General features: G+C 42.0%; 2 protein-coding genes across 5 annotated transcripts in view; both read left to right on the top strand.

The window, feature by feature from the left end:
* The window catches only part of LOC128764994 (receptor-type tyrosine-protein phosphatase epsilon-like), a 34,195-nt gene extending 16,512 nt beyond the window's left edge, over positions 1-17,683 (top strand). For all 4 annotated transcript variants that reach the window (XM_053875348.1, XM_053875347.1, XM_053875345.1 and 1 more), the window contains 19 exons: positions 2,833-2,904; positions 3,442-3,538; positions 3,973-4,046; positions 5,299-5,435; positions 5,593-5,683; positions 5,790-5,863; positions 7,696-7,732; positions 7,808-7,905; positions 8,969-9,088; positions 10,740-10,903; positions 12,152-12,287; positions 12,486-12,635; positions 13,835-13,928; positions 14,196-14,272; positions 14,395-14,529; positions 14,781-14,906; positions 15,010-15,161; positions 17,092-17,227; positions 17,309-17,683. In XM_053875348.1, the coding sequence (XP_053731323.1) occupies positions 2,838-2,904; positions 3,442-3,538; positions 3,973-4,046; positions 5,299-5,435; positions 5,593-5,683; positions 5,790-5,863; positions 7,696-7,732; positions 7,808-7,905; positions 8,969-9,088; positions 10,740-10,903; positions 12,152-12,287; positions 12,486-12,635; positions 13,835-13,928; positions 14,196-14,272; positions 14,395-14,529; positions 14,781-14,906; positions 15,010-15,161; positions 17,092-17,227; positions 17,309-17,383 (2,040 nt within the window). In that variant the 5' untranslated portion in view covers positions 2,833-2,837 and the 3' untranslated portion in view covers positions 17,384-17,683. The remainder of the gene's footprint in view (positions 1-2,832; positions 2,905-3,441; positions 3,539-3,972; positions 4,047-5,298; positions 5,436-5,592; positions 5,684-5,789; positions 5,864-7,695; positions 7,733-7,807; positions 7,906-8,968; positions 9,089-10,739; positions 10,904-12,151; positions 12,288-12,485; positions 12,636-13,834; positions 13,929-14,195; positions 14,273-14,394; positions 14,530-14,780; positions 14,907-15,009; positions 15,162-17,091; positions 17,228-17,308) is intronic.
* A 2,017-nt stretch (positions 17,684-19,700) lies between these two features.
* gnrh3 (gonadotropin-releasing hormone 3) lies at positions 19,701-21,532 on the top strand. The gene is made up of 4 exons (XM_053875131.1): positions 19,701-19,714; positions 19,849-19,991; positions 21,128-21,208; positions 21,482-21,532. The coding sequence occupies exons 2-4, from the start codon at positions 19,854-19,856 to the stop codon at positions 21,530-21,532; spliced, it is 270 nt and encodes an 89-aa protein (XP_053731106.1). The 5' UTR covers positions 19,701-19,714; positions 19,849-19,853.
* The last annotated feature ends 3,079 nt before the right edge of the window (positions 21,533-24,611 follow it).

Genomic DNA, 24,611 nt, shown 5'->3' with positions numbered 1-24,611 from the left:
TATTTTACATTGTTTTTACTCAGTAAATGTATGTTCGTAGCCGTTTTCTTTTTGATTATTTTTATTCAAATAAAAATATAGGCTACTCATTCCTCCAGCGCCCTCGGTCGCTCTCATCCAATTTCATGCAATTAGCCCCACCTGGCGCCCGTAAGGCCATACTACAACACACTTTCTAGAGCTCTTTTTTTTTTTTTTTTTTTTCCTTCCACTCTCAGATCTCACTTCCTCCGTCCACGATGGCACTCCAACTGCTCTCGACACATTTTCACATTTCAATTTCCCCGGCAATATGCTGGGTGCACAGTGAAGCGTGGCTGCCAGAAACACAGCGACCCGTCCGCTGACCTATATTCACAGCCTGCCTCGCAGCAGAGAGCTGCGGGACGGATCTGCGAGGCTGACAGTGACTTGCCCAGTGGGGAAGTGTTGGGAACAGGTGCCGACACCATCAGCTTGTTAGCACTGGGGGAGAGAATTTGCCGGGTCCAGCTCAGCGCCGCACATATGCAACACATGGCCTTTAGCTGTGGGGCGAGCGCGCGCACGGAGGACCGGAGAAGATGTTCCTCACATTGGAGTTCATCCATGGGCTGAGCACATTAGCTTCTTCCTTTATACAGCCTAATGATCTGGATGTATATTAGGCCCGCGGGCGTCGTAGCTGGTCATAATTTGTTGTCCAATAACACTTGGTAAGTTATGACAGCGGCGTGTCGTGAGAGCGCTATTATGTTGCTTCATTTCCTACCAGTGCTGTTAACCATATTTATATGAGACTCCAGGCCTTTCCATGCAAGAGCTTTTCTCATATCACAAATGAGGTCCCTGGACGCCCCGTTTCCATAAGAACTAAATTGACAGCCTCCGTAATTTCATGCAATCATGCCTCATCAAAAACAAACTTTTCTTTCATAATTCCGTCAAGATGTTTAGTCTTTAAGGCAGATTTGTACTGGCTACTTTCTAGATCATGCTGAGGCGTGTCAATTATTTTCTGCATATGCTCCGTTCTTGTTTTGTTTCTGGCGTTTTGTGTCGACATTTTAGGTCCTCAATCTCTGGAGCCTCTTTTATTATGACACTAGTCTACGTTTTCAACTAACCTATGTCTTCCTGTAGGGTCGAGATGGGTAGATAGGAGGTGTCATGAAATAAAGTGTCCTGTGCCATCAGCGGCCACCAGATGGCACTGTCTGCTGTAATATGTTTGAACAACTCATTCAATGAAACCTCTCATCATTTCTGAACCAAGAGTCCCATCTAGTGGCCGCTGAAAGCTAACGCAGTGTTTCATCAATCCTGTTTCATGATACCACATTTTCCCATTACTACTTTGAACTGCAAAAGTGATGAAAACACTGTTCCAATTTTCAGTGGCCACTAGATGGCGCTCTTGGTTTTGAATGCTGTGAGGTTTCATTGACATATTGCAGTTGTTCAAATCCAAACATTTTAGAGTAGACGGTGCCATTCTGGTGGCCTCTGAAAATCAGGACGCTAGTGATGAGTAGATGAGGTTTCATGACACAGTGTGGAAGGGTTGATGAGGTTTCATGAAACAGTGTCCTGATTTTCTGGCTGCTGTGAAATGTTTGGATTTGAGGCGCTAATGCAATGGAACCTCACATTGTTTCTAAACCAAGAGCGCCATCTAGTGGCCTCTGAAAATTATGACACTGCTTCATCAACCCTGCAATACTGTTTCGTGATGACTCATTTACACCTCACTGGTTCAGAGCCCTATTCAGAATGTATTTTTATGGTTGCTCACCGGTGCTCGCTATAAGTCATTCAGGTTGTCATTCAGGTTGATGCTTCATAATAACAAACATTATGATGCTTCTCCTGTTTATGGCACATAGGCTCGTTGGTGACACCTGGTAAAAAAAAAAAGCTCAGCAGATGGCGCTATTGGTTCGAAAAGGATGTGAGGGAAAAATAGCTGCTAAGCATTTTAGAGCAGAGAGTGACATCTAGTGGACTTTTAACACAAGAAAAGTCCCAGAAAAACAAAAAAAAAATTTTAAAAGTGTCTCTTTGCATCATTTATATTTATTTAGATCAGGCCACTTTATAATTTATATATATATATATATATATATATATATATATATATATATATATATATATATATATATATATATATATATATATATATATATATATATATATTTTTTTTTATATATATATAAAAATTTTCTGTGATAAAAAGCAGGGACAGGTAGCTGCCAATGAGACTGTGAGGGGAGGAGGAGAGCATGTGATGACCTGTGGAATGAGAGACTGACTAATGAGAAAAAAGGCGGACAGAAAAACAGCACCATCTGGTCTGTTTGGTAAATCCTGCACCACCTACATACATGCATGCATATTTTAGTGGCGGACTCCGTCAAAAACAAGTCGGTTTTCTCCATGTTACCGTCCTTCCTGGGAAGTGAAACGACGCGTTCATGCCAGCTGAACAATAAAAGTAACATATTGGATCTTTCTGTGTGGGAGCTGGATGTTTATAAGGCTCCACAGCAGAGATGGCTTCTTCATTGATGTCAAATCCAGAGACCACCGGGGATGTGCATAATGTCACCCCCGGGTGGAAGGCTTGATGCTGGAATATTCACTTATGTGATACGCAGGTCGGCCTGACAGCACACGGCTCCGAGGAGATTTCCCATCACCACTTTTACTGCTCAGTGGAGACACAGATATCAAGCTGAGATCTCAAAGTGGGTTCTGCTTCACCGCTCGGCCTGTTGATGCACTTTGGCGCCTTCCAGTGGATCATGCGTGTCATTACATCTTTCTGACTTGACCTCTGTTTCTCATCTGCAGTGACAATGGTGTTGTTTCTGATCGGGATCTCTGCCGTTGTGAATAATTCTTCCCATGGCAACCAAACTGCAGGTAAAGACACTCGCTTAGTTTAATTTAATTTAATTTTTAGTGACATTGTACTTTCAAAAATTTAGAATTACACGAATACTCCTGCTTTAGTCATGCTGTTATTCATTATCATTATGAAATATTATTTGGTTACCTTTATTACATGTGAGTGTAGAGTTTCACCTCACTCATTTAAAAAAGAAAAAAACTGAATTTCTAAAATATTAACAACGTAGATATGTTTTTATAAACCACTATTACTATTTATAGCCTAAATACATTTGTTTTATAATGTAGCATTAAAATAGAAATAAATAAGTAAATATCTAATTTACTTTTTAATTCACAATTAATTAAACATTACATCTATGGGTTGTTGTATTACATTACTTTATCATTTCTACTTTATTTTTTGCCTTTTAAATTATTTTTGTACCTAAATTTAGATGGGGATATAATTTAAATTTTATATTGTATGTTAATATATAATTGATTGAAGTCTTTATAAAGCTATTGATTTAAGATTATGCCTGTGACATTATGCTGTCCCTTGTGCAGAAAACCCAACCCACCGGGGGGCCCACGTGTTGCCCTCAACCCTGGTCATATCTCTGCTGCTCATCATCGTCGTGCTGCTGACCATCTACTGTATGAGGTGACTTTCATTTCCTTACACTCCGCCTGCATTTGAATGCATCACTTTGCCCTCTCTTCATTCGGGCCTCTGCCGTGAGCGTGTTTCAGGTCAGGGCATCTGGGTCGTGGTGGTGGGGGGGGGGCTTAGAAGCTGGCTGTGTGCAAAGGCTTCTGGGTAAACAGCTGCACCTCAAGTAAGACAGCAAATAATAGCAGCTTGGGTCAGGTCAGGCCACAGACTCTCAATTACCGGCCAAGTCTTCCCGCCGACGACATGAGGAAGAACAGCTTTGCCTCGCTCTCATGGTGGATATTGGTTTTTGGTATTTGTTGTTTGACTTCCTCATGTCCCATAACCGGGCCGTTCTTCATCTTCATCTTATTTCACCTCTTTTTGTGTAGGAGCATGGCCTTCACGTCCCTGCTCTGATTCCTCTTCTCTCATTCCCGCAGGTTCAAAAACCACAGGAAAGGTCTCGTCACCTCAGTGGACAAAAAGCTCCCGAATGGCTTCTTGGAGGAACAAGGTACTGTGTACTGTAAAGGAGAAGAAGAGCGTGTCTGTTGGGGGTGGAGATCAAGTCAAGAGCGAGAGCTCTTCTGGGCTTTTGGCTGCAATCTAAGGCAAGGATGACAGAACAAATGCTGGTGTTGACCCTCAGAGGTTCTGATCCAGACCCTCAGAATCATGCAGTGATGGAGGTTATGCTGCAGGCTCTGTTTGTAAGTAGAATGACCCAAAAATGGACAAAAGTGTGATATCAACAAAAGTCACCTACAGACTACATTTTGTGCGACCCTTCTGTGTGTGTGTTGTAGGAGCTCTGAGATACTGAGCTACTTCTATCTTCCGTCTGATTGGGCTGATGATATTGACACAATAAATGAAGGGGGATGACTGGTGGAGGGATGCACTCTCTTCAGTGCCTTTGTAGTTGGAATTGGTACTGAAATAGGGATGTTCTATGAGCCTTCATGGAAGAGTGTCCGCCTTTTCAAAGAGAGCTCTGGAAATGACGACTCTGTTTCACGAAGCCTCATCAGCGCATCACCAGACCAAACTATACCTGTAAATGTCATGTTTAAACACGAGACGTCAGAGGTTGAGGACGAGTGGGAGAACAACGCACTGACACTCAGGCAGGGTGATGAATGTAAACAGAGCAGGACGATGGAAAAATCTTTCTGGGGTGGAGGTCAAACTTTTTGGGAATTGCACTCCAAGACGCGCATTTCGTTTCCACTTGTTCTGACCAAGCGCAGTATTTTCCATAGTGATGTGGTCTCAGCGAAAACCAAGGCCAAGCAAAAATGGGTTTGAATCCATTTCAAGACAAAGATCATCAAAACAGGGTCTCAGTACCTACGCCACTCACTGTACTCCATATAACCGCCTGTGCGTGAACTTGTAACGCGGCCCGTCATATTCCTGCCATTGATTTGTGGATTCAAATTCTTTATGGACTCGGAAAGTTTCACAATCTGGAGCCGGAGGAAGCGCTCGGCTTTCCCAGCACGTAGGGAGCCATATAAACCTTCACTTCAAGTAAAACTATATATAAATAAAAGGAAAGGCCAAAGATTTTGAGTCAGGACAGCTTCATGTCGGAGCAGCAGGACCATGTTTACGACTCGAGAAATCATTTCTGCCATGTTCCCGCAGAAGTAGAAATTCTTAATAGCCGCCAGGCTTTGTTTTTGCAGGTGCAGCGAGCGCTTGTAATGTTCTCTGCTGGGAATCGTTAGCGTTCTGACTGCAGTATATTCTTTTAAACACAGGAGAGCAGACAGTGGTCCTCCTCCCGAGATCTCCCTCCCCGTCCAAGAGGTACTTCCCCATCCCCCTGGACTCCCTGGAAGAGGAATACCGGATACGCTCGGCGGATGACGGCAAGCTCTTCAGAGAAGAGTTCAATGTAAGTACAGATTTATTCGTGGTGGACAATGCAGGAATGTGTCCAAGCAAGAACAAATACAGAGGACGGTCATAAAACGTTACGACAGCAGGCTGTGCGCCAGTGGCTTTATTTTCATCTCAGGAGGTTTTGTCTTTTTTTTTTTTTTTTTTTATAGTCCCTGCCATGTTACTACCACCACGGGTCCTTTGAGGAGGCGAGCAGAGAGCACAACAGAGAGAAAAACAGATACCCCAACATCCTACCATGTGAGTGGGAGTCTGTTTACTGCGGCGTTAATGTAGCCATCAGACTTGAACTGATCACTAAATGTTCCTCGGTTTCACTGTAAATGTTTTATACTTCTGTCCACAGATGATCATTCAAGGGTGGTGTTGAATCATGACGGACATCTTTGCTCCGACTACATCAATGCGTCCTACATAGATGTGAGTCCATTAAACACTGTGTTCGCTTGTGGTAGACCAATATTATGATATACTTTTGCCGAAGGATTGTAATACTTGAATGTGTGATATTGTCTTCATATTTTATGTTGTGATATGTGTTTTAATAATAATGTTTTCTACCTGTACACTGGAGTTAAGTTGTTGATAAGTGGAGTGTGGAATTTAACTGACAGTCTAACTGGACTGACATCATAACAATAAACCCATTTTCATGCACATAAAATTGTACTACGTTATCTGATTTTGTCCCTTTAAATGATGGCTCTTTTTCTAACATATTGCTGGACTTACAGTCTCACAAAATTTTGCAATGTATTGTATCACAACTACTGTATCGTGATACCTCTCATATCACAAAATACCTGCCAATACACAGCCCTTGTCCTGATTCGGGACTGACGTACAATAAAAGTCATTATATCTTGTGATACTGCAACAACGCTATTATAATCTAATATGTAGCACAGGAGCCATGATTTCAAGGGGGAAAATGTATCTCACAACATTATTATGTGCATGAAAATTAGTTTATTTTTGCAAACTCAGTTCACTTAAGTTCAGTTACAGTCCCCAATGTAAGTGCAGTGTCCAGCCATATTCTTTGAGGCATGAAAATACTGATACAGTAACACCATATACATATTTGATCTTACTGGTATTTTCTTATTATTTGCAATTGGGGAAAAATTGTTCTAAAGAAAGTACATTGTCTTCTCTAGCAGCAGTCTGTGTAGTATTTTCATAAACAACCCCTCATGAAGTGACCTAGAAAATCTCATGCAGCTGCACAGTCTCACTGAAGACAGATCTCAGTCAAATCCACAGTCGCCAGAATCGGTGCTAGCGTGACATCCACACAGCAGATGTTACAGTATGAGCAGACTGTTGCGACTCGTGGTTAAAACAAGGCTCCTCTCTATTGTGAGCAGCTCTAATTTGAATTGGATTTCAGTTTGTACCAGTAACAGCTCTGCTGCAACAATTGTTTCATCTAGCATCAAGTAGTTATTTTATCGGCTTGCTCTTTAGTCTGTCGTCTCTATCACGAGTATTATTAGTATTACTATATTAGTAGTATTCAATTAACCACAAAGGTAAATACTGAAATATTAATGATAATTTTCCATTATATAATTCTACTTCCTCATGAACAAACCGCTACACGAAAACACAAAGTTGGAGTCGATCATTTCATGCTCACAGTAGTCAAGCGAGTTCCCAAAAACAGAGTCGATAGCAAGGGGTTGTATTCAGGAGAGTAGGGAACAAACCTTCTTTTTCCTGCCATTTCGGGCTAATGCTTAATCGTGGCGCATTTTAGTGATGGGTAGATGAGGTATCATGAAACACTATTGCAGGGTGGATGATGTCCTGATTTTCAGAGGCCACTAGATGGCGCTCTTTGTTTAAAACTGATGTGAGGTTTCCCTGAATTATCTGTTCAAGGCCAAACATTTCACAGAAGACAGTGCCATCTGGTGGCCATTGAAAGTCAGGACACTGTTTCATGAAACCTCAGCTACCCCTCAATACTGTGTCATGAAACCTCAGCTCCGCATCACTAGTGCATCTTCCTTCTACCCCTGTCATTGAGAATAGAAGCCTTTAAAACTAAACCTTTATTTCCACCACAAACTAGAGTCTTATGAAAAACAGCCCTAATTCTTGAGACACAGTTTTCAAACCTGCTATTCCAGACACCTTGTTATCCAGTTCTAAATCTGCTCCAATCCTGCACAACTTGGTCTCAGTCGTCTTGGTAAATAAGGCTGTGAAGAAACTCCACTCATGTTTCAGTGTTCGTTCCTCAGGGCTTCAAAGAGAAGAACAAATTCATCGCAGCGCAGGGTAATTATTCAGTCCTGTCCTGTTTTGTTGTCGTGTAGACAGAAATAATTAATCCCGTCATTCATTTGTCTTTAGGTCCGAAGCCTGAGACCGTTGCCGACTTTTGGAGGATGATTTGGGAACAAAAGACCACGACTGTCGTGATGTTGACCAACCTAAAAGAAAGGAAAGAGGTTAGACAACGCTATACGATTCCTTCACATCGATCAGCTCCTGTTCTGGCGTCGTGACGCGTTGTAAATGAGCTGGTGAAGCATCGTGAAACAGTCGTGATGGTTTGTTGAGGTTTTCTGAAATACTCACCTTATTTCCAGAGGTCGATAGGTTTAAAAATATGTACGGTTTCATTGAAGTCGTTCGCTGACAGTGCCATCTAGTGGCCTTTATTAGGACACAGTTTCATGAAACCTCTTCAACCCAACACAGATTTTCAGAGGTAGGGGATGGCTCAGTTTGAAAATGGTGTCCAGCGGAGAGAGAGAGACGCCTGGTAGCTTGAACAATAAGAACGCTGTTTCATGAAGCTTCATCTCTAGCGACTGGTGTGTTGCACTTTCTCGTCTTGGCGGCTGGACCAGTGCTGTTTGGTGCCTTGGCTATGTTCTAGCTAGAAATATCCGGGAGCACAGGACACTGTCGTCAGACTCTGCCCTCCTGACAGAGGCATCTTCTGAGGCAAATGTGTTGCATGTGGGTTGTGAAACAAATCGCCCTCTGCTTTGTCTTTCTTGAGAGCGACGTGACCTACACCATGCGCGCGCTGCACCACCAGAGAAATCCCTTTTTTATTCTCATGACCCAAAGTCACAGGCATAATTTATTTGACCCCTTTTTTTTTTCCAGCCGAGAATCGTTACTGAAGTGTCACCCAGCAGATTACTTAGCATCGCATTAAACTTGGCCTCAAAGGGATGATCAATTGAGAGCTCAACAGCAGGTTTGATACAGCAGAATGGAAGCATCGGGGATCAATGATGGAATAATTGTTGATAAGATCCTGAGAGGCTCCATGATAATTAGTCGGAGAGTCTAGTTAATGAGTTGAAACTTCACTGCCGAGATCTTATTGACTGACGGAGACACACCAAAGTCCCCGCCATTGAATCAGTGTGTGGAATACGCACTAACCTAATAAAGGGCAACACAAACACTGTCATACTGTGGGGGGTTTTCCCTCATGAATGCTTTTAATAAAGCTGAACTTTTGTGTTTATGTAATTGTTCATTTCACCGCAGGAAAAGTGTTTCCAGTATTGGCCGGAAAAAGGCTGCTGGATGTACGGAAACATGAGAGTGGCCATGGAAGACGTCACCGTCCTGGTGGACTACACCGTCAGAAAATTCTGTATCCAATATGTAAGTACGGACATTAAACCCTGCCCGTGAATCTTTTATAAGCCAGACGTCATGTCGGGTTTATGGTGACTTTATTGCTTTTATCGTTTCGGCACAGACAATTAAAAAATATAATTATATTGGAGGAGACATTGTTCTGAAAAACGACATTAACGTTATCCCTAATTAGACATCCAGATGTTCAATATAATATTTTAACAGGCTGTTGATATTATGAAAATTCTTAATTAAAATAGCAGCGTGCGATTAAAAATTAAAAATCAAATAAAGCTGAGGAGGCGTTAAAACCAGTAATATTCCTCGCGGGGCTCAGGCGGGAGTTTGGTAAACTATGGGAAAATGCAATAAGAAGATAGTCTTCATATAAAAAAGAGAGCTGAAGGAAGCTTAAGGAGTGAAAATGTTGGAAATCAATATACCAGTGGATTTTACATGTGCAGACAGAAGAACTTTAAAGGCTCCTACTGTATCTGTGTGGAGTCGGCGGCTGCCTCGCTGTACCACACAGCCTTCACATCGCCAAATTCACTTTGGTGCGGCTTCTGTTTGATGCTGCCGAAGTGTAGATATCCTCCCTGTTAGGAGTGTGGCTTTGGTGGAGCCGCCGCTGCTGCAGCACGAGCTGACAGATCGTCTACTTTTACATTCAGCTGTGTGAACAACCCAGAGTTCAAGAGAGAGCTGCGTTTCTCCTGAGAGATATGACTTTCTGTAGGTAAAAAAAAACAAAAACGACAGATGGACGTCACGTTTTTCAAAATATTTATCTGTTGATTTAGCCATTTTGGGGTCTTTTCGAAGAAATCAATATCTAGTATCCAATGTACTCTTCCACTCTGAAGGAAACCCCATAAAGGATGAGGATCAGCAGATGTCTTGTATGGTATGGTCAATTGGAAAGTGTCCAATACAGTTTGAATTGGAAGGGAGTGATGAGCTGATGAAGCTTCATGAAACAACATCCTCTTTTTCCACTTGATGTGACTCTCTACTCTATAGTGAACTTAAATAAAACCTTGCTTCATTTAACAGCACTAGCGCCACCTGCTGGGCTCTGAGAATGGTGACACTGTTTCATGAAGCTTCAGTAGTGTATCACAAATTAGGTTACAGTTTAAAGATAAAACCATGAGTTTCTGGACTCTCTTACCGCGACAAGGTGAGAACCTCGGGCATCGGTGAGAATCTCAGAGTGGAACAGCTGTTTCTTTGCATCAGGCGAAGGGAGTGAAGGTGGCTCCACCGTCTAGACTGGACGTCGCCTGGAAGCTTCCTTGATGAGATGCTCAGCAAGGCACTGCTTGCGCTGGAGCAATTGCCGCTCACAAACTGATATTGCCTTGAGGGAGAGAAAAGTCCAGGCCTCTTTGCTGCCAACCTACAAAAATTAGAGTTGTTCAACACATTTAGAATTACAATAATATGCAATGTTGATGACAAAAATGTGCGAACGGTTTAGTAAAGGAAGAAAAACATCGCAATCCTTTGTGTGCAGTTGTTGTGTGGTCACTTTTTCCCTTTTAAATGACTCATTTATTTCCCTCCATTGTTTCACTCTTGCCTTGTTTTCAGGCCTTTGTCAGTCTTTGTCTTTCACCCTGTCAACTTTATTCATGTGCCGACATTAACGGGGATCATCTGTCCTTCACAGCAGGCCAGTGATGGTCCGCGAGCTCCCCGCTTGGTCACTCAGCTCCACTTTACCAGCTGGCCAGACTTCGGGGTGCCGTTCACGCCCATCGGCATGTTAAAATTCCTCAAGAAGGTCAAAGCTGTCAATCCCTTGTATGCCGGACCCATTGTTGTGCACTGCAGGTAAAGAATGAAAGTCAGCCAAGCACTTCAGGCTCATTTTGAGTATTGGAAGAAATGTGAGTTTTTCCACACTCATGAAAAATTATTGAGAAAAAAGGTGCTCGCGGGGCACTTCTCTTTTTCTGCTGTACTTAAAGCAAATTTGTTTTTCGAGACAGAAATTCCTCTGGCGCCGACTCACCCTGGTTGCTCAACAGTTTTTTAATGTCTTTCAATTTAGGATCAAAATTAATTCTGTTTATGAGAGGATGACTCATTTCTGAAGCATTATATTGCTAGCAGTTGACAAGCAGAAAAGTGGACTTGAGAGGCTGAGCCAGATGTGAAACCCAGAATTTTAAATATCCACGCAAACTGTGATACTTCACAAAGCATAATACTTGATGTATGATTCTTTAGTTTGTTAATGAATAATTGAAATCCATTTCTGAATTATTTTGCCAGCATTTTTTACATTGCTCTACATTTTCAAGGTGAGAAAAATTCATATTTTAAGCCCAATAAACAAAAAAACTAAAGTCTGCAAAATCCTACAGTGCTAAAACAATATCAGTATTTCAAGTACATGAAAACACTGCGGTACATCACATCCCCCATCTGTTAGTTTGTGACTCATATGCTAGGAAGGCGAAACAAGTAAAATGATGAAAAGACATTAATTGAGAATAATGAATTATAAAGCATCTATTTTTTCACGTCAGCTAAGCTAATTATTGTTGTAATTTATGTCATGAATATAACTCATTTTTAACAACAATTTGTACATGCAAAGCAGAATTAAAAGAGTAATCCGAACCTTATTTAATAATATAATACGTTTTTTCCTTTGATAGCATTTTTTGCACAGTGCTTTCGATTTGTTTTCACAACGCTGCAGGGAGAGCATGAATGGAAGTCTACTTTTTATGACTCTGCTTGTCCTGTATGTGTTTTAACTGTCCTGTCGGTGACAAGCGTCACAATGGAAACATGCAGCTGATGGCGGCAACTGCAGCAACAGGTGATGACAAGCAGGCTGTGTTTCTAAAAGGGGGCCTGCAGAAGAAGCTCCGACACACACACACACACTGTGGAACTCCAGCTCCTCTCCCTCAGGTGTCGTCCGCTGAAATGACTGCTGTAAATCTTCCTTTGCATGAGAGGGGAAGCAGCGCTCATGGCCTGGACGTTATCGCGCGTTAATAATTATGTCAACGTCTTAATCAGAGCGCTTCCTGAAAGTGGCCCTTCTTGTTTGTGTCTCGGCAGCGCCGGCGTGGGGAGGACTGGGACCTTCATTGTCATTGACAGCATGATCGACATGATGCACATGGAACAGAGGGTGGATGTTTTTGGCTTTGTGAGCAGAATACGAGAGCAGCGCTGTCAACTCATCCAGACAGATGTAAGTGTTGACCCGCTCTGACCTCTTGTATCTCGGACTGACAGCTCAACTCAGAGCTCCAGTTGAAACAAACAAACGGAAAAAAACAAGAGAGGGCACCGAGAAAACAAACTGTCAGTGATACACAAATACCAGGAAATAGTTTGAAAAGTAGCTACTGCTACCGCCTCTCAACTTTCTCTTTCACTCTTTGCTCAGATGCAGTACTCCTTCATCTACCAGGCTCTGCTGGAGTACTACCTGTATGGAGACACGGAGCTGGATGTGTGCTCTCTGGAGGGCCATCTGCACAGGCTTCACAACACCAGGGCTCCCAACGACAGGCTGGGCCTGGAGGAGGAGTTCAGGGTACGAAAGCTTAAACACTCTGCTCAGTAATGAATCGTCCCCATCACCCTGCACCCTGCATTTCGTGGAAAACTTGCCCAAGGTGCTGCTCTCGGCAGCAGCAACATAAATAACAATGCTTTGAATGAGCTAGAACTTTATAAGGTAGCACCATCTGCCACGGTGAATTTACTGCAGCCTGGCGAAAATTCCTCATTCTCGCTTACAATTCCCAACACACTCGCTGGAATCATTTCCTCCGCCAATTATTTTGGTTGTTCTAAAGTCAGAGTTGAGAGATTTCGCACCAGTCTGTTATCAGCACTTAAAGCTGCGAATTACAATATGCATTCACTTTAAATATGATTGATAAACAGTCTCGCAAATGGGCCTGTTTACTAATAAGTAAGGCTGGGACTTTAATTTCAATAGATAAATTTGACGTTAAACTTTCTTTCTTTTGGCGCTAAACGTGCTAAATGCTACAACAGGTAATGATAATGTGATAAGACGATGATTTGCGTGTTAGGGATTAGCTTTTTAAGGCATGTCCAATATTGATATTTTCCCGATATTCCGATACACGTAAGTTTCGAAGCCAATAAAAAAAACGATACTGCTGTCTTGACATAGTTACATTAAATATTGCTATTGTGACGCCTGTATTATACATGTTTGTTCGAAGTAAGAACACCGCTTCAACTGAAGTTACACAAAAGAGAAAAGAAAAGCCCGATCCGATAACAATTACTTGGAAATTATCGGTTGGCCGATATTAATGGACCTCCCCTATTTTAACTTTTAACGTAACATCAGAGCCATAACACCAATGATGGAGTGTACTGGGACGACTCTCATGGGCAGAAAATTGTTGAAAAGTTAACTTGAAAAGTTAAAGAAAAAAAACGGAATGATGGAAGCATTAAAAAAAACTTTACTCTACAAACAACTAGCTCATCGCCATAGCACCATGTCGTTCATTCTAGTGTCAAATACTGAAATGTGCTAACTATGAAGGTATTTTAAGGAATAAGGAAAACCTGTCGAGTGTAAGATAATGTATGTAAAAGAAATTCTGTGATTATAATTCCTACCTCACACCTTTCATACCGTACATTTTCTAATTCCCGGCTTCATCGCGACAGATCTGCTTTGATGCAATCCCTTTAATCATCTTTCAATTGTTAGCATTTAACCCTCGGTGGCCTTCCCTCTGTCAGAAGCTGACCAACGTCCGTATAATGAAGGAGAACATGAGAACCGGGAACCTTCCTGCCAACATGAAGAAGAACCGCGTCCTTCAGATCATCCCATGTAAGACTCCGCACCTCCATAATACATCACATCCCAGTTGACATCAAAGCATCACGGCGGCGGCGCACATACAGGATATCGGACTCATCATGTGATCAATTACTTCCAGCTTGTAAGTCGAATTGAATGGCTCGTCGGAAGGAGAAGTTTTTACGGGCGGAAACGATGCGAGCATTGGCGTGTTAACACTTGACTCAGCTGCTGCTTTTCCAAACTTTTTATTTTAACAGGAATGGAAAGTTTCTCTTTTTTTTTCCCCCAACACAGACGATTTCAACCGAGTAATACTCTCAGTGAGAAGAGGACAAGAGTTCACGGACTACATCAATGCCTCCTTTATTGATGTAAGCTACCCCACGACCTCTTGTATGGATTTCCCATAGAAGTTTATATAAAGCTCATTGTTTCCTTTTGCAAAGAATGCAAAATATTATGTTTCATGTTTACTGGATGGTCTGCCCTCCAGGGCTACAGGCAGAAGGACTATTTTATCGCGACCCAGGGCCCCTTGTCTCACACGGTGGAGGACTTCTGGAGGATGGTGTGGGAGTGGAGGTGCCATTCAATCGTTATGCTCACCGAGCTCAAAGAGAGGGAGCAGGTACACGCTGATTCAATTTCAATTTCACTCTGTTTCCTGCCTTAAATCGGAACAGATCCAAAACCCAGCCGAGGCATTTTAATTGGACTGCGGGCTATAAATAAAGTAAATTAAAGCAAAATAATGTGCGTTTAATAACGGGCTGGATGTATTTCTTGCGGTGCGTCCGGACTCACAGCAAGAAAAATAGAATGTAAATCACTGAAATGGCGCCTAATTGTTTTTCCATCTGACCTTTCTCTTTCGATCAGGAGAAGTGTTTCCAGTATTGGCCATCAGAGGGCAGTATAACATTTGGAGATTACACCGTGGAGCTGACAGGCGACTCCATGTGTGAGACCTTCACTCTCAAAGACATGGTTCTCACCTACCGACCGGTACGCTCTTCTTCTTCTTTTTTTTTTTAAATGGTGGAAATTAAAAGAAAATATTAACTGAAAAATCTTTATTTCCTCACGATGCGCTTTTCTTGTCCACCAGGAAAAGCAGTCGCAACATGTGCGCCACTTCCACTTCCACGGATGGCCTGAGATTGGAATACCTGCTGAGGGAAGAGGGATGATTGACATTATTGCTTCGGTGCAGCGGCAGCAGCAGCAGTCAGGAAACCATCCCATTATAGTGCACTGCAGGTGAAGAACTTGATTTCACCAACCCTCAAAATGAAAATTAAATACAATGTCATGTTTGCCGTCCGCCAGAGTCCTTTTTATTTTAACCGAAACCATTTTTTTTTCTCCTTTTCTGTGATGTCTGCTGTAATAAGTGCAGCCTCAGTAGACCTGTTGTTCTCTGCCTAAACCACTTATGTGATCCCTTATAAAGACTTAGCTGCGCAGGCTTTGATCAGAAGCTCGCTTCAGGTGAAGTGATTCTAAAACAGCGTGCGCCTCGTGGGATTGATCCAATCCACTGATTCACAGTCAATTAAAACCTCTCAAAGTGAAATATCCTCTGACTCCCACTATGATTAATCTGATAAGATGAGCTAACGACAGGAAATGGTGTCATCACTCTCTTCTATTCCTTCATCACCACTTGTCTAAGAGGGGCTTTTTAAAGCTGTTTCCCGGCGCCCCGTGGGAATGGGGCTAACCCCATGCAATCCCAAAAGTCTCCCCGCACTTCTCTGAATTGCACATCACTCCGCCGCTCGCTCGCTCGCTGTCTCTCCCTCCATCCCGCCATCCCGGTAAACATTGACTCAGTCAAACACTGAGCTTCTAAACTGATTAGTGTTAGCGTTTGGATTAGCCTCTCTTTAAGTGGGGATGATTATTAGCGCCATTACACAAAGGTCACCTCTTTGCTCGCAAACTTTTTTACTCTAATAGAAAAGAAATTGTCAGCGGGCTCGTCCGTCGCGTTTTAAATGGTTCTCTGGACGAGTCCGGCTTTTTCAGCCGCGACACAAAATGCCCCAGTGCTTGTGTTCCGCAGGCACTAAATATCTAGCTTTCCGCGTTAATGTTGTGTTCGAGTGCTCCTGAGATTCCGCTTCAGCTCTTGGTATGATGATGGCGTTTCAGTTTTGTTGTCCATTTTATCAAAGTGCTCAAATTGAGGAATGTTAGCCATCATTCCTTCATAAACTACAATCGAAAGGTGATCTGTTGAAGGAAAAGACGGTTGACCATAAATGTAACTTTTGGTCATAGCTCATTGAAAAAAGTAACGTTAGAACACTGAACCAGAAATCAAAAGCAGCTTGAGATGAGATCATGAAGCTTCATGAAGCTTCGTACTTAGGTTCATAGCTCCGGAGGTGGCGCATTCGGATAAAAAAAGATGTGTGCCTTTAATTCACTCCAGGCTAGAAAAAAAAAATGAGGACACTGCTTCGCGAAGCTTCATTGGTGCATGGGTAATAAGCTATTCTCCCTCAGTGTGTTATAACTATAGGGCTGGGAGCTACGTGCATAGTTTCGATGAAAAAAATATTGATCCGAATGATAGTTTTCTAGTTTCTCTCTCGTGGATCATTGTCAGAGCAAATGCGACGTTCTATACAACTTGATGTTATCACCAAAACATCCCTGAGACGAACGGGCGGAAAATTACAATTTTTAAAATTGTTTGCTCACCAGCACTTTTATGCCGATGTTTAAACTACTTTGAACTTGAGTTTTGTTATTTTTTTTTAGTCATAATAATTCAAGTGTTTATGGGCACCACGAGTTAGTCACATTCTGGAGAGGCAGGTGGTCATAATCGTTGGTCCGTTTGAATCTACTTTGATGATGCTCAAAGCAGACAAAGTACAGTGATTCATTCACCTACACAGTCAATAGTCAGTTAATATGAGTATTAATCCAATATATTCCACAGATGTGGACCGAGGATCGTCCCCTGAGGTGCCCCATTCCTCAACGTACGCCTTTTAGTTTAACCTAGTGTAGAACATTACTGCATCTTTACCAGAGAACATGTGTTTGTTCCGGTCGAGCCTCACTGTTTCCATTGTTTTGCATTGCCTGACACGTATTTTAATAGAATGCAGAGTCTCTGCTCTGAGGATGAATTTAATTTTAAACGCCACGTAATTGGTTTTTGTTCCTCCAGCGCCGGTGCGGGTCGGACGGGCACCTTTATCGCCCTCAGCAACATTCTGGAGCGGGTGAAAGCTGAAGGTCTCCTGGACGTTTTTCAGACGGTTAAGAGTTTACGCATGCAGAGACCCCACATGGTCCAGACGGTGGTGGGTATCAAAACCAGATCATCTTGAACAAGGAGCGAGGAAGAGATGAAAGCCTCTCACACCTGTGTTCTCTCCCCGCAGGAGCAGTACGACTACTGCTACAGAGTGGTGCAGGATTTCGTCGACATTTTCTCCGACTACGCCAATTTTAAATAACCATTCATATTTTCTGATGCAATATTTGATCTGAATGTTGTTTGCTATAACTCTTTTTACATTTTGCACTTCGATGTAAGATACATTACTGTAGCATAGTGTAAGATTCAATGTCCTCAGAATAGGATTTGTAAAATACATCACCGGTTTTGAACAATTGTTGCTTTATAAATGTAAAAAAAAAATATGCTTATTAATATTTCTGCATTAACTAAGAAGCTCATCTAATGATATCTTCATGTTCTTATTGGCCTTTTATTTATTGTATTTGACCCTGAGAAGAGAATAAACAGCCTGTCTGATAAGGAGATGTGAATTATTCATTGTGCTGCTGAAATGATATCTGACATGTGAAGACTATTTACGAGCCGTCTCGGACAAAAACATGAAATTGAAGAAACATTTCATCCGGTTAGACGCCGCAAATTACCTCACTTCTGTCTATGAATAACTTAGCAGCTGCTGCCTGCTGTAATTTTACTCAACTCCACCAAGTTTCCTCTTTGCCTGTGGCAATATTACTTAGTGGATCGCTGCCTGACACTGCAAAATGCAATTAGCCCAGATTGAACCGTGTTGACAATAATGTGCTATCACTTTAATGCAAACATGTCAGTCACCGCGCTCTCTTTCCCGCTGGCAGGCATCACATCCTGCTTTAAGAAACGTCTTTTTGATTCGCATTTACACGGCGACCTCGTGAATAAGGCAGCCCGTCGTGACGAGAGCGACAGTTCGAGTCTGGAAATCCTTGTCACCAAGTGACAACACTTTAATAAAAAATCAGCCAGATGTTTATGTTTTGCTCAGATGTGTTAGATACATCTTTTTTTCCCCCTAAAAGCGTTTCACTTTGAGATGGTGTACTTACTTACTGATCATCAATTATTGAGCCGGGGAGTATTATAAAGACACATTAAGTTATTCATCACACTGTGTGAACGAAATAAACGTCGCCTCGGATCAGAAAGCCGTTCGTTCATCGCTCCGGTGTTTGGTCCCAGACAGCCAGGGTCGCTGCAGCAAATTTGGGCCGTCGTCTGAGGAGAGACGGGGGACACCCTGCACGGCCGCAGCTCTCACACGCGTGCAGATGGACTATTCAGCCTCATGGTATCAGACCTTCCCACACCAGCCTGAAGAATCACCTGCCAGTCATATTCCCAATCAATGACATGCTCCAGTCATTATTTCAGAACGAATATGCTTCACCACTCTAAATCCCTTTTTTTTTTTCCAAGAGGTTTTCTCCATGGTTTGAGCGTTATTTCCATGATTTATTTACTGATATTGATTTTTATTGATGCATTTATTTATTCAATTAACTATTTATGACGGACGTGAGAGTGAGCGTTTGCTCCAGTGCTGCACTGTGATGGACAGGTGCCCAGAAACAACCCCCCTCCAAAACCCCCTTCACCCAATTTTAGCTGGGATTGAAACCATCCACCCATGATGTTGCGGGAAGCCAGCAAGAATGTGCTTTTGTTGTGTGTTTTTGTTTTTTGTTTTCCGCCTGTGAGTGGGTTTTCCTCTGGGCTTCCTCCTTCAGAGAACACGTGTGATGATCAAACGGTGAATAAACCCTCCACGCTCATTTCTTTCTGTATTTTAATTGAAATTACTCATCAATCAATGGATTTATATTTTAACATAACTTTATTAATGAGTTAATGAGCATCCTTATGCCCAAAACGGTTTTTTTTCTTTAATTATAAATTATTTCATATATTTAATTTTTTTTCTTATTTATATGATTATATTTATAACATTGAAGTGTGAATTGGTGAATCTTTATTTTTGGTTTTTATTTTTAATTAAATAAAATGATAAATGTATCAAAGCATTTGTCCTGTTTACATATCTTATATTTTATTGTGACTTATTGACTCCATGTATGTTGGCCATGCGTTTAAAAGTTTAAAACATATTCATAAAAACAATGCTGGAAATATTGCTAACTGCAGATTATCATCTAAAACTTTGATGTGTCTATGCAGTAGTTTATCTTTTCATTGCTTTTACAACGGTGTATAGTTTAATTCCTCAAAGATAATTCCAATAAATTATAGATTAATAGAGATTACTGTTGTTTGTACGTCCAGCGCAATTCATATTTCATGCCGTTTAAAGCGGCGCAGTGATGTCAGCGCATGAGAGCACTTAGCCGGGTCCATTAGTCGTATTTTGTGACCCATTAGTCTGTAAATGTGTCACACCTGCAGAAAGCGGATTATAATCTTGACTGCAGAACCTATAAAACCCACTTCTGGCTAATGCGCCACATGCTAACAAGGTAAATACAGAGGTGAGTGGGTCCACAATGGAGCTGTGAGTTCCACCCTTAATAACTGCGAGAGAAGTCGTCCGCCAGCGTTAGCCCGTGCTTTATGACCTCTGATCTACGAGCTGTGTGTATGAGAGGAGTGTGACATGATTGTTTTCATTCTGGCTTCCCCCCGCAGCTCTGATGGAGGCCAACAGCAGAGTGATGATGCAGGTGTTGTTGTTGGCGTTGGTGGTGCAGGTCACCGTGTCCCAGCACTGGTCCTATGGATGGCTACCAGGTGGAAAGAGAAGTGTGGGAGAGCTGGAGGCAACCATCAGGGTGAGTGATTCTCTGAGTGTGCGTGTGTGTTTCTTTTACGAGCTACGCTCTACGGTTTCAGGAAATCTGCGGTTTTTATGGAATCCAAAGCCGAATTTAACAGAAATACCCGGATTCCTCGCGTGTTCGCCGCTGCTTTTAACAATGTTGTAAATGTTATGAGTGAAAAAGTATCAATCAACCGGCAGGGCTCGGACATGCACAAATCCACAATAACAGACTTGAAATGGGAGAAGAAAAATGAAGTCCAAATAACTATGCAGATGAGGACAAAGAACTCAAGATGTAGGTCAGCGTTCTTGACCTATAATAAAGCTTTAAGCCAATATGGCTGCCGTGCTGTTGTTCCTCCAAACTAAAGCAAGGATCCAGGTTTGTTTTGTCCATCATCGTTGTCATCAACTCGCCCCTCCAGCTCCAACTGATGAGGCGAATGAGACAAAATGAATTTCAATAACATTTGCTTGCATCTAACGGCAGTTTAAAATGGTGATTTAGCGCTGCAATGAACTCAAATATATGTAAGAATGGATACTTCCGGTGAGTTCCAATGTGAGCTAATGGCAAAACTACCGAGTATAAATTTGATATTGTGTCAGTTTGTTTCTTTATATTTCGCTCAGTATTGAATACATTCTTTGTCATTGTCTTCCATACCAACTATGAGAAGTGACATATTGAAATTGTTTAGTTTTGTTAGTTTTCAATAAACAAAACAAACAAAAAAAAAGTTTTATATATATCATATTTTTGCATTTTATTTTATTTCTTTTGAAACACACAAAAAATCAAATAATATAAATAATAATATAAAATACTGCTACTTTAATGACTCCAGTAAAATGATTCAAAAAGTGCGATGGATCATCTCAAGTCAAGCTGCAGGTTTGATGAGCTACCAAAGAGTTTTCCGTTATTACGCCACTATTATGTGTTCATTTCTGCATCTATTTTAGAAACACTTGGATTTAGTGCTCAATATTTATCGTTCATCTGTAGTAATGGCTAATTCCATAATCTCTTATGCTTTCAAATAATATCCTGGCTGCTTTATGGCTGGTTTCTGGTTGATGTGGCGGTAAGAGACTCCGGCGCTGTGACTTATAGGGGCTGACAGAGGATGTTGTTGCTCTTAGATGATGGGTACAGGAGGTGTGGTGTCTCTTCCCGAGGAGGCGAGTGCCCAAACCCAGGAGAGACTGAGACCATACCATGTCGTAAGTGATTATTCTGCATTATTTATCAAGGATGTCTTCTCCAATTGTGCAATATTAATGGACACTATACCGCTGCTGTGTGCCACTTTGTCGACAATATACAAACTGCTCAATCTCTGTTTTTATTTGTCTCTGTTGCATGATTGAATATGTGGCTGATGAATTTTGAATTGGGCCAGATGCGAGCAGTTTTCCACCACTTTTTTATCCTGGTTGGGTGAATTATTCAAGTCATCAAACCGCTAATTGTGTTTTACGTGTCACTGTTTTCAGATGAGCGGCGAGTCCAGTTATTTCGACCGAAAGAAAAGGTCGGCTCCGTGAGGCCTCCTCCGCCAGAGTCGCTGTCGTCCACAGAGTGATTGTAATAAAAGTTTTTGAAAACCTCACACGGTTTATTCAAACGTGACCCACTCACTTCAGTGGAACATGAATGGCGCCACGTGGAGCGCTGCCTTCCAGCTCTGAGATGGACTCAATTGCCTTTGTGGAGCTGCCACGGCCGACAAGCATGACAAACTGGTGACACAACAATCGTAGCATGACAACAGCTGCCGATGAAGCCAATCTATTAGAAATCGATGACTTCATTGAATTTGCTGCCACGGCGAGCGCGTGGAAATGGCGGTTTCCCCGCCTGCGTGTGGATTAAAAGAGAGTCGCTCGATAAGCAGTTTGATGCCGGACGTGGCGCTAAACTTTCCCCACATTTCTGTGCTGGGAATATAAGCGTTCATTATAAAAATCGGAATTTCATATCAGGAAAGGAAGCAAATCAGCAGGGGGGGTAATATGTTTTAAAGAGAACTCATTTTCTGGCAAGGCCCCCACAGACGGAGCACCATACTAATCGCTTGGTGCATGAGGGGCCAGGATTCATGAACTGTGCTGACACCGGGGAGGCCCGGCATTGTTACAGCTCGCTTGTAATGCAACACCGATGAACTCCAGCCCGCTTGGCTCTACTGGGAAAAGGTGAACATTATAAAAGCACATAGAATTAAAGAGAAATTAAACCGCATTCTATTGCGACGCCAGAACAATGCTGGTGCGTTGGCGATGGTTTAATATTCATGGAAGCCTTTCCACAACAACACAATGACTTTCTTTGATGGGGACGGAACTTTGTTGGGAAAGTTGCGGTGCGGGGCAGTTGCTTCTCAAAGTCACGCAGAGATTCATCATAGTAGCAGCAGCATTGAAGGCTGTTTGCATCATCTGACTTGTTCACCATTAGTGCAAGACTGACAGATCTGGAGGAAGCGTGTACTTTTGCTTTGTTTTGTCTGTTTCCTCTTCTCACATGACTGGTTTTGTTGTGACGCTAGACGGGTGTTCCACTACATTATTTGTCATCATTCAAACATTATGAACTCTTGTTTTTATTTCTAGCTCCAATTCAAGACTGTCGACTGGAAAAAAAAAAATCTCCAGTATTTCCAATAACATGACATGTACATTGTTATGATTATTGTTAATATTATTATCATTATTTATTTTTTATATCCTCCCTCAAAAGCATGCACTTTAACACTAGCATAGATATATTAAAAAAGTCAAAGAGATGAACACTTTAGTGAACTGTCCCAACTCCCGGGGGTTGTGTGCGTTGCTCGAAGGCACGTGAGCAGTCCCTAGATACTAGTTAGAAAGCTGACAATATAGTACACTAACATCTGTAAAATAGGATGATGAATAACTTTTTTTTTCCCCCACAATGCTCTTCATGATAAAACAAGTTCTGAGTGCAATTTAAAATATATATTTTGTTTATCGCATCATTATTAAAGAGGTCATTGTTGCGTCCCAACACATGAAAGTTTAAAATGAATGGGAGCTATTTCCACCTTGAACGTGAAGAATAGTTTTGCTGAATCCATTCACTTTATGTTTACTAATTTCCCTGCATGCTCCTGGAAGGTAATTATGCTTTTATAACATTAAAACAGCATTTTAATTCAATTTGCCACACTCGTGCGTGCGTGACACGACTTCGTGCTCCCAGATAAAGCACACAGTCCTATAAATTCCCAATAAATAATCCCACAGCCTTCTGCTGGGGAGCGCAACTTTTCCCTCTCAGTGTCCTCATCGAGGACCTGCCTCATTACACGTATATCCGAACAACAAAACCTGCTGGTATCTATGTTTCCAAATTTGATTTCACCTCACTTTCTCCTTCGCCGACCCCCTGGTGGATTTTCCACTTTGTTTACCTCAAATTAAACTTCATATTGTTTACAGCCTCCCGGTCCCCGAACATTTTATAGCGTTTTAGAATTATTTCTTTATTTATTTTTTGTCATGATTGTAGAGTTGGGATTCATTTGAATGTTTCCCCCCTCATCTGCATGAAAATTATATAATTAACTTTTGATTAACCAGCTCAGTTGAGTCGGTTTCCCCCAAGCACGCTGCTGAATAGTACCCACCGCATTTTAATGACTGTTTTCCAATTGAGCTGCGACCTTTTTCATCAAAGAGCCACAACTGGGGCTAAACAGCGGTAGAAAATAATCACGGGCGAAGACAATGGCGAGGGCTGACGGGCGAGGATGTCATCCTTAAATATAACAACACGGATGAAAGCAAGCTTAGCGCACGTACAGTGGCGAGAAGCCAGCTGCTGGATGCCCCATTGTTAAAGCTGTGGAGGTCACTTCCATTGGCATATAGAGCGGGAGAGGACGGGGGGCTGAGAATGGTCCATTGTTGTGTGTCCTTGCTCAAAGGGAATTCCATTATGAAGGGCAATACATTTTTGATACTTTGATTTTTGTGCCACTCATTTGTTTAAAAACATATTTGTATCATGGCTGCAGGAAAAAAGAAGGGCAGCGACGTCCAAGGCCCCGCATTAACACACCTGCCAGTCAAGCAAGCATCCTATCACATGCGTAATATACTTCTCATTTCCCAGTGATTACACGCGGCTGTCCGTGTGAGAGGGGTGAAAGGAAAGTTTGACTGAAGCGCAGTGTGTAATAAAGTCATTTTCCAGGTGCTTGTTGTGGCTCTTATTATGAACAGAATGATAATTTCCCCAGGAGGAATCTGGGACTGCATATCAATTGAAGTTTAGTGTGGGTCTTACTATGTTCCCGCAGGCGATAGTCGAAGGCAAAGTCATCTTCAGAGAGAGTCTAAATGTCAGGGAGGTCTTCAAACACAGTTTCCCTGCCCAAGACTTACTGAAAAGTGTCTTTGGAAGATCTTGATACTGCGGAGGTGAGTTGAAGACGGACACTGATGGCTTAATGTAAAGCAAGCGATTTAATTGGGAGGAATATTTCCTTTTTTTTTCCTTCCACAAGATGCTCATCTTCAGTCCTGAGTGGCCAGTGTGTCCTGTCCCCCTGCCGCCACATGGTGTCACTCTTGAGCTGTGCGACTATGGACCGAG

The sequence above is a fragment of the Synchiropus splendidus genome, chromosome 9 (genome assembly GCF_027744825.2).
Source record: "Synchiropus splendidus isolate RoL2022-P1 chromosome 9, RoL_Sspl_1.0, whole genome shotgun sequence".
Classification (NCBI taxonomy): Eukaryota; Metazoa; Chordata; class Actinopteri; order Syngnathiformes; family Callionymidae; genus Synchiropus; species Synchiropus splendidus.
This window is presented reverse-complemented; position numbering and strand designations above follow the sequence as displayed.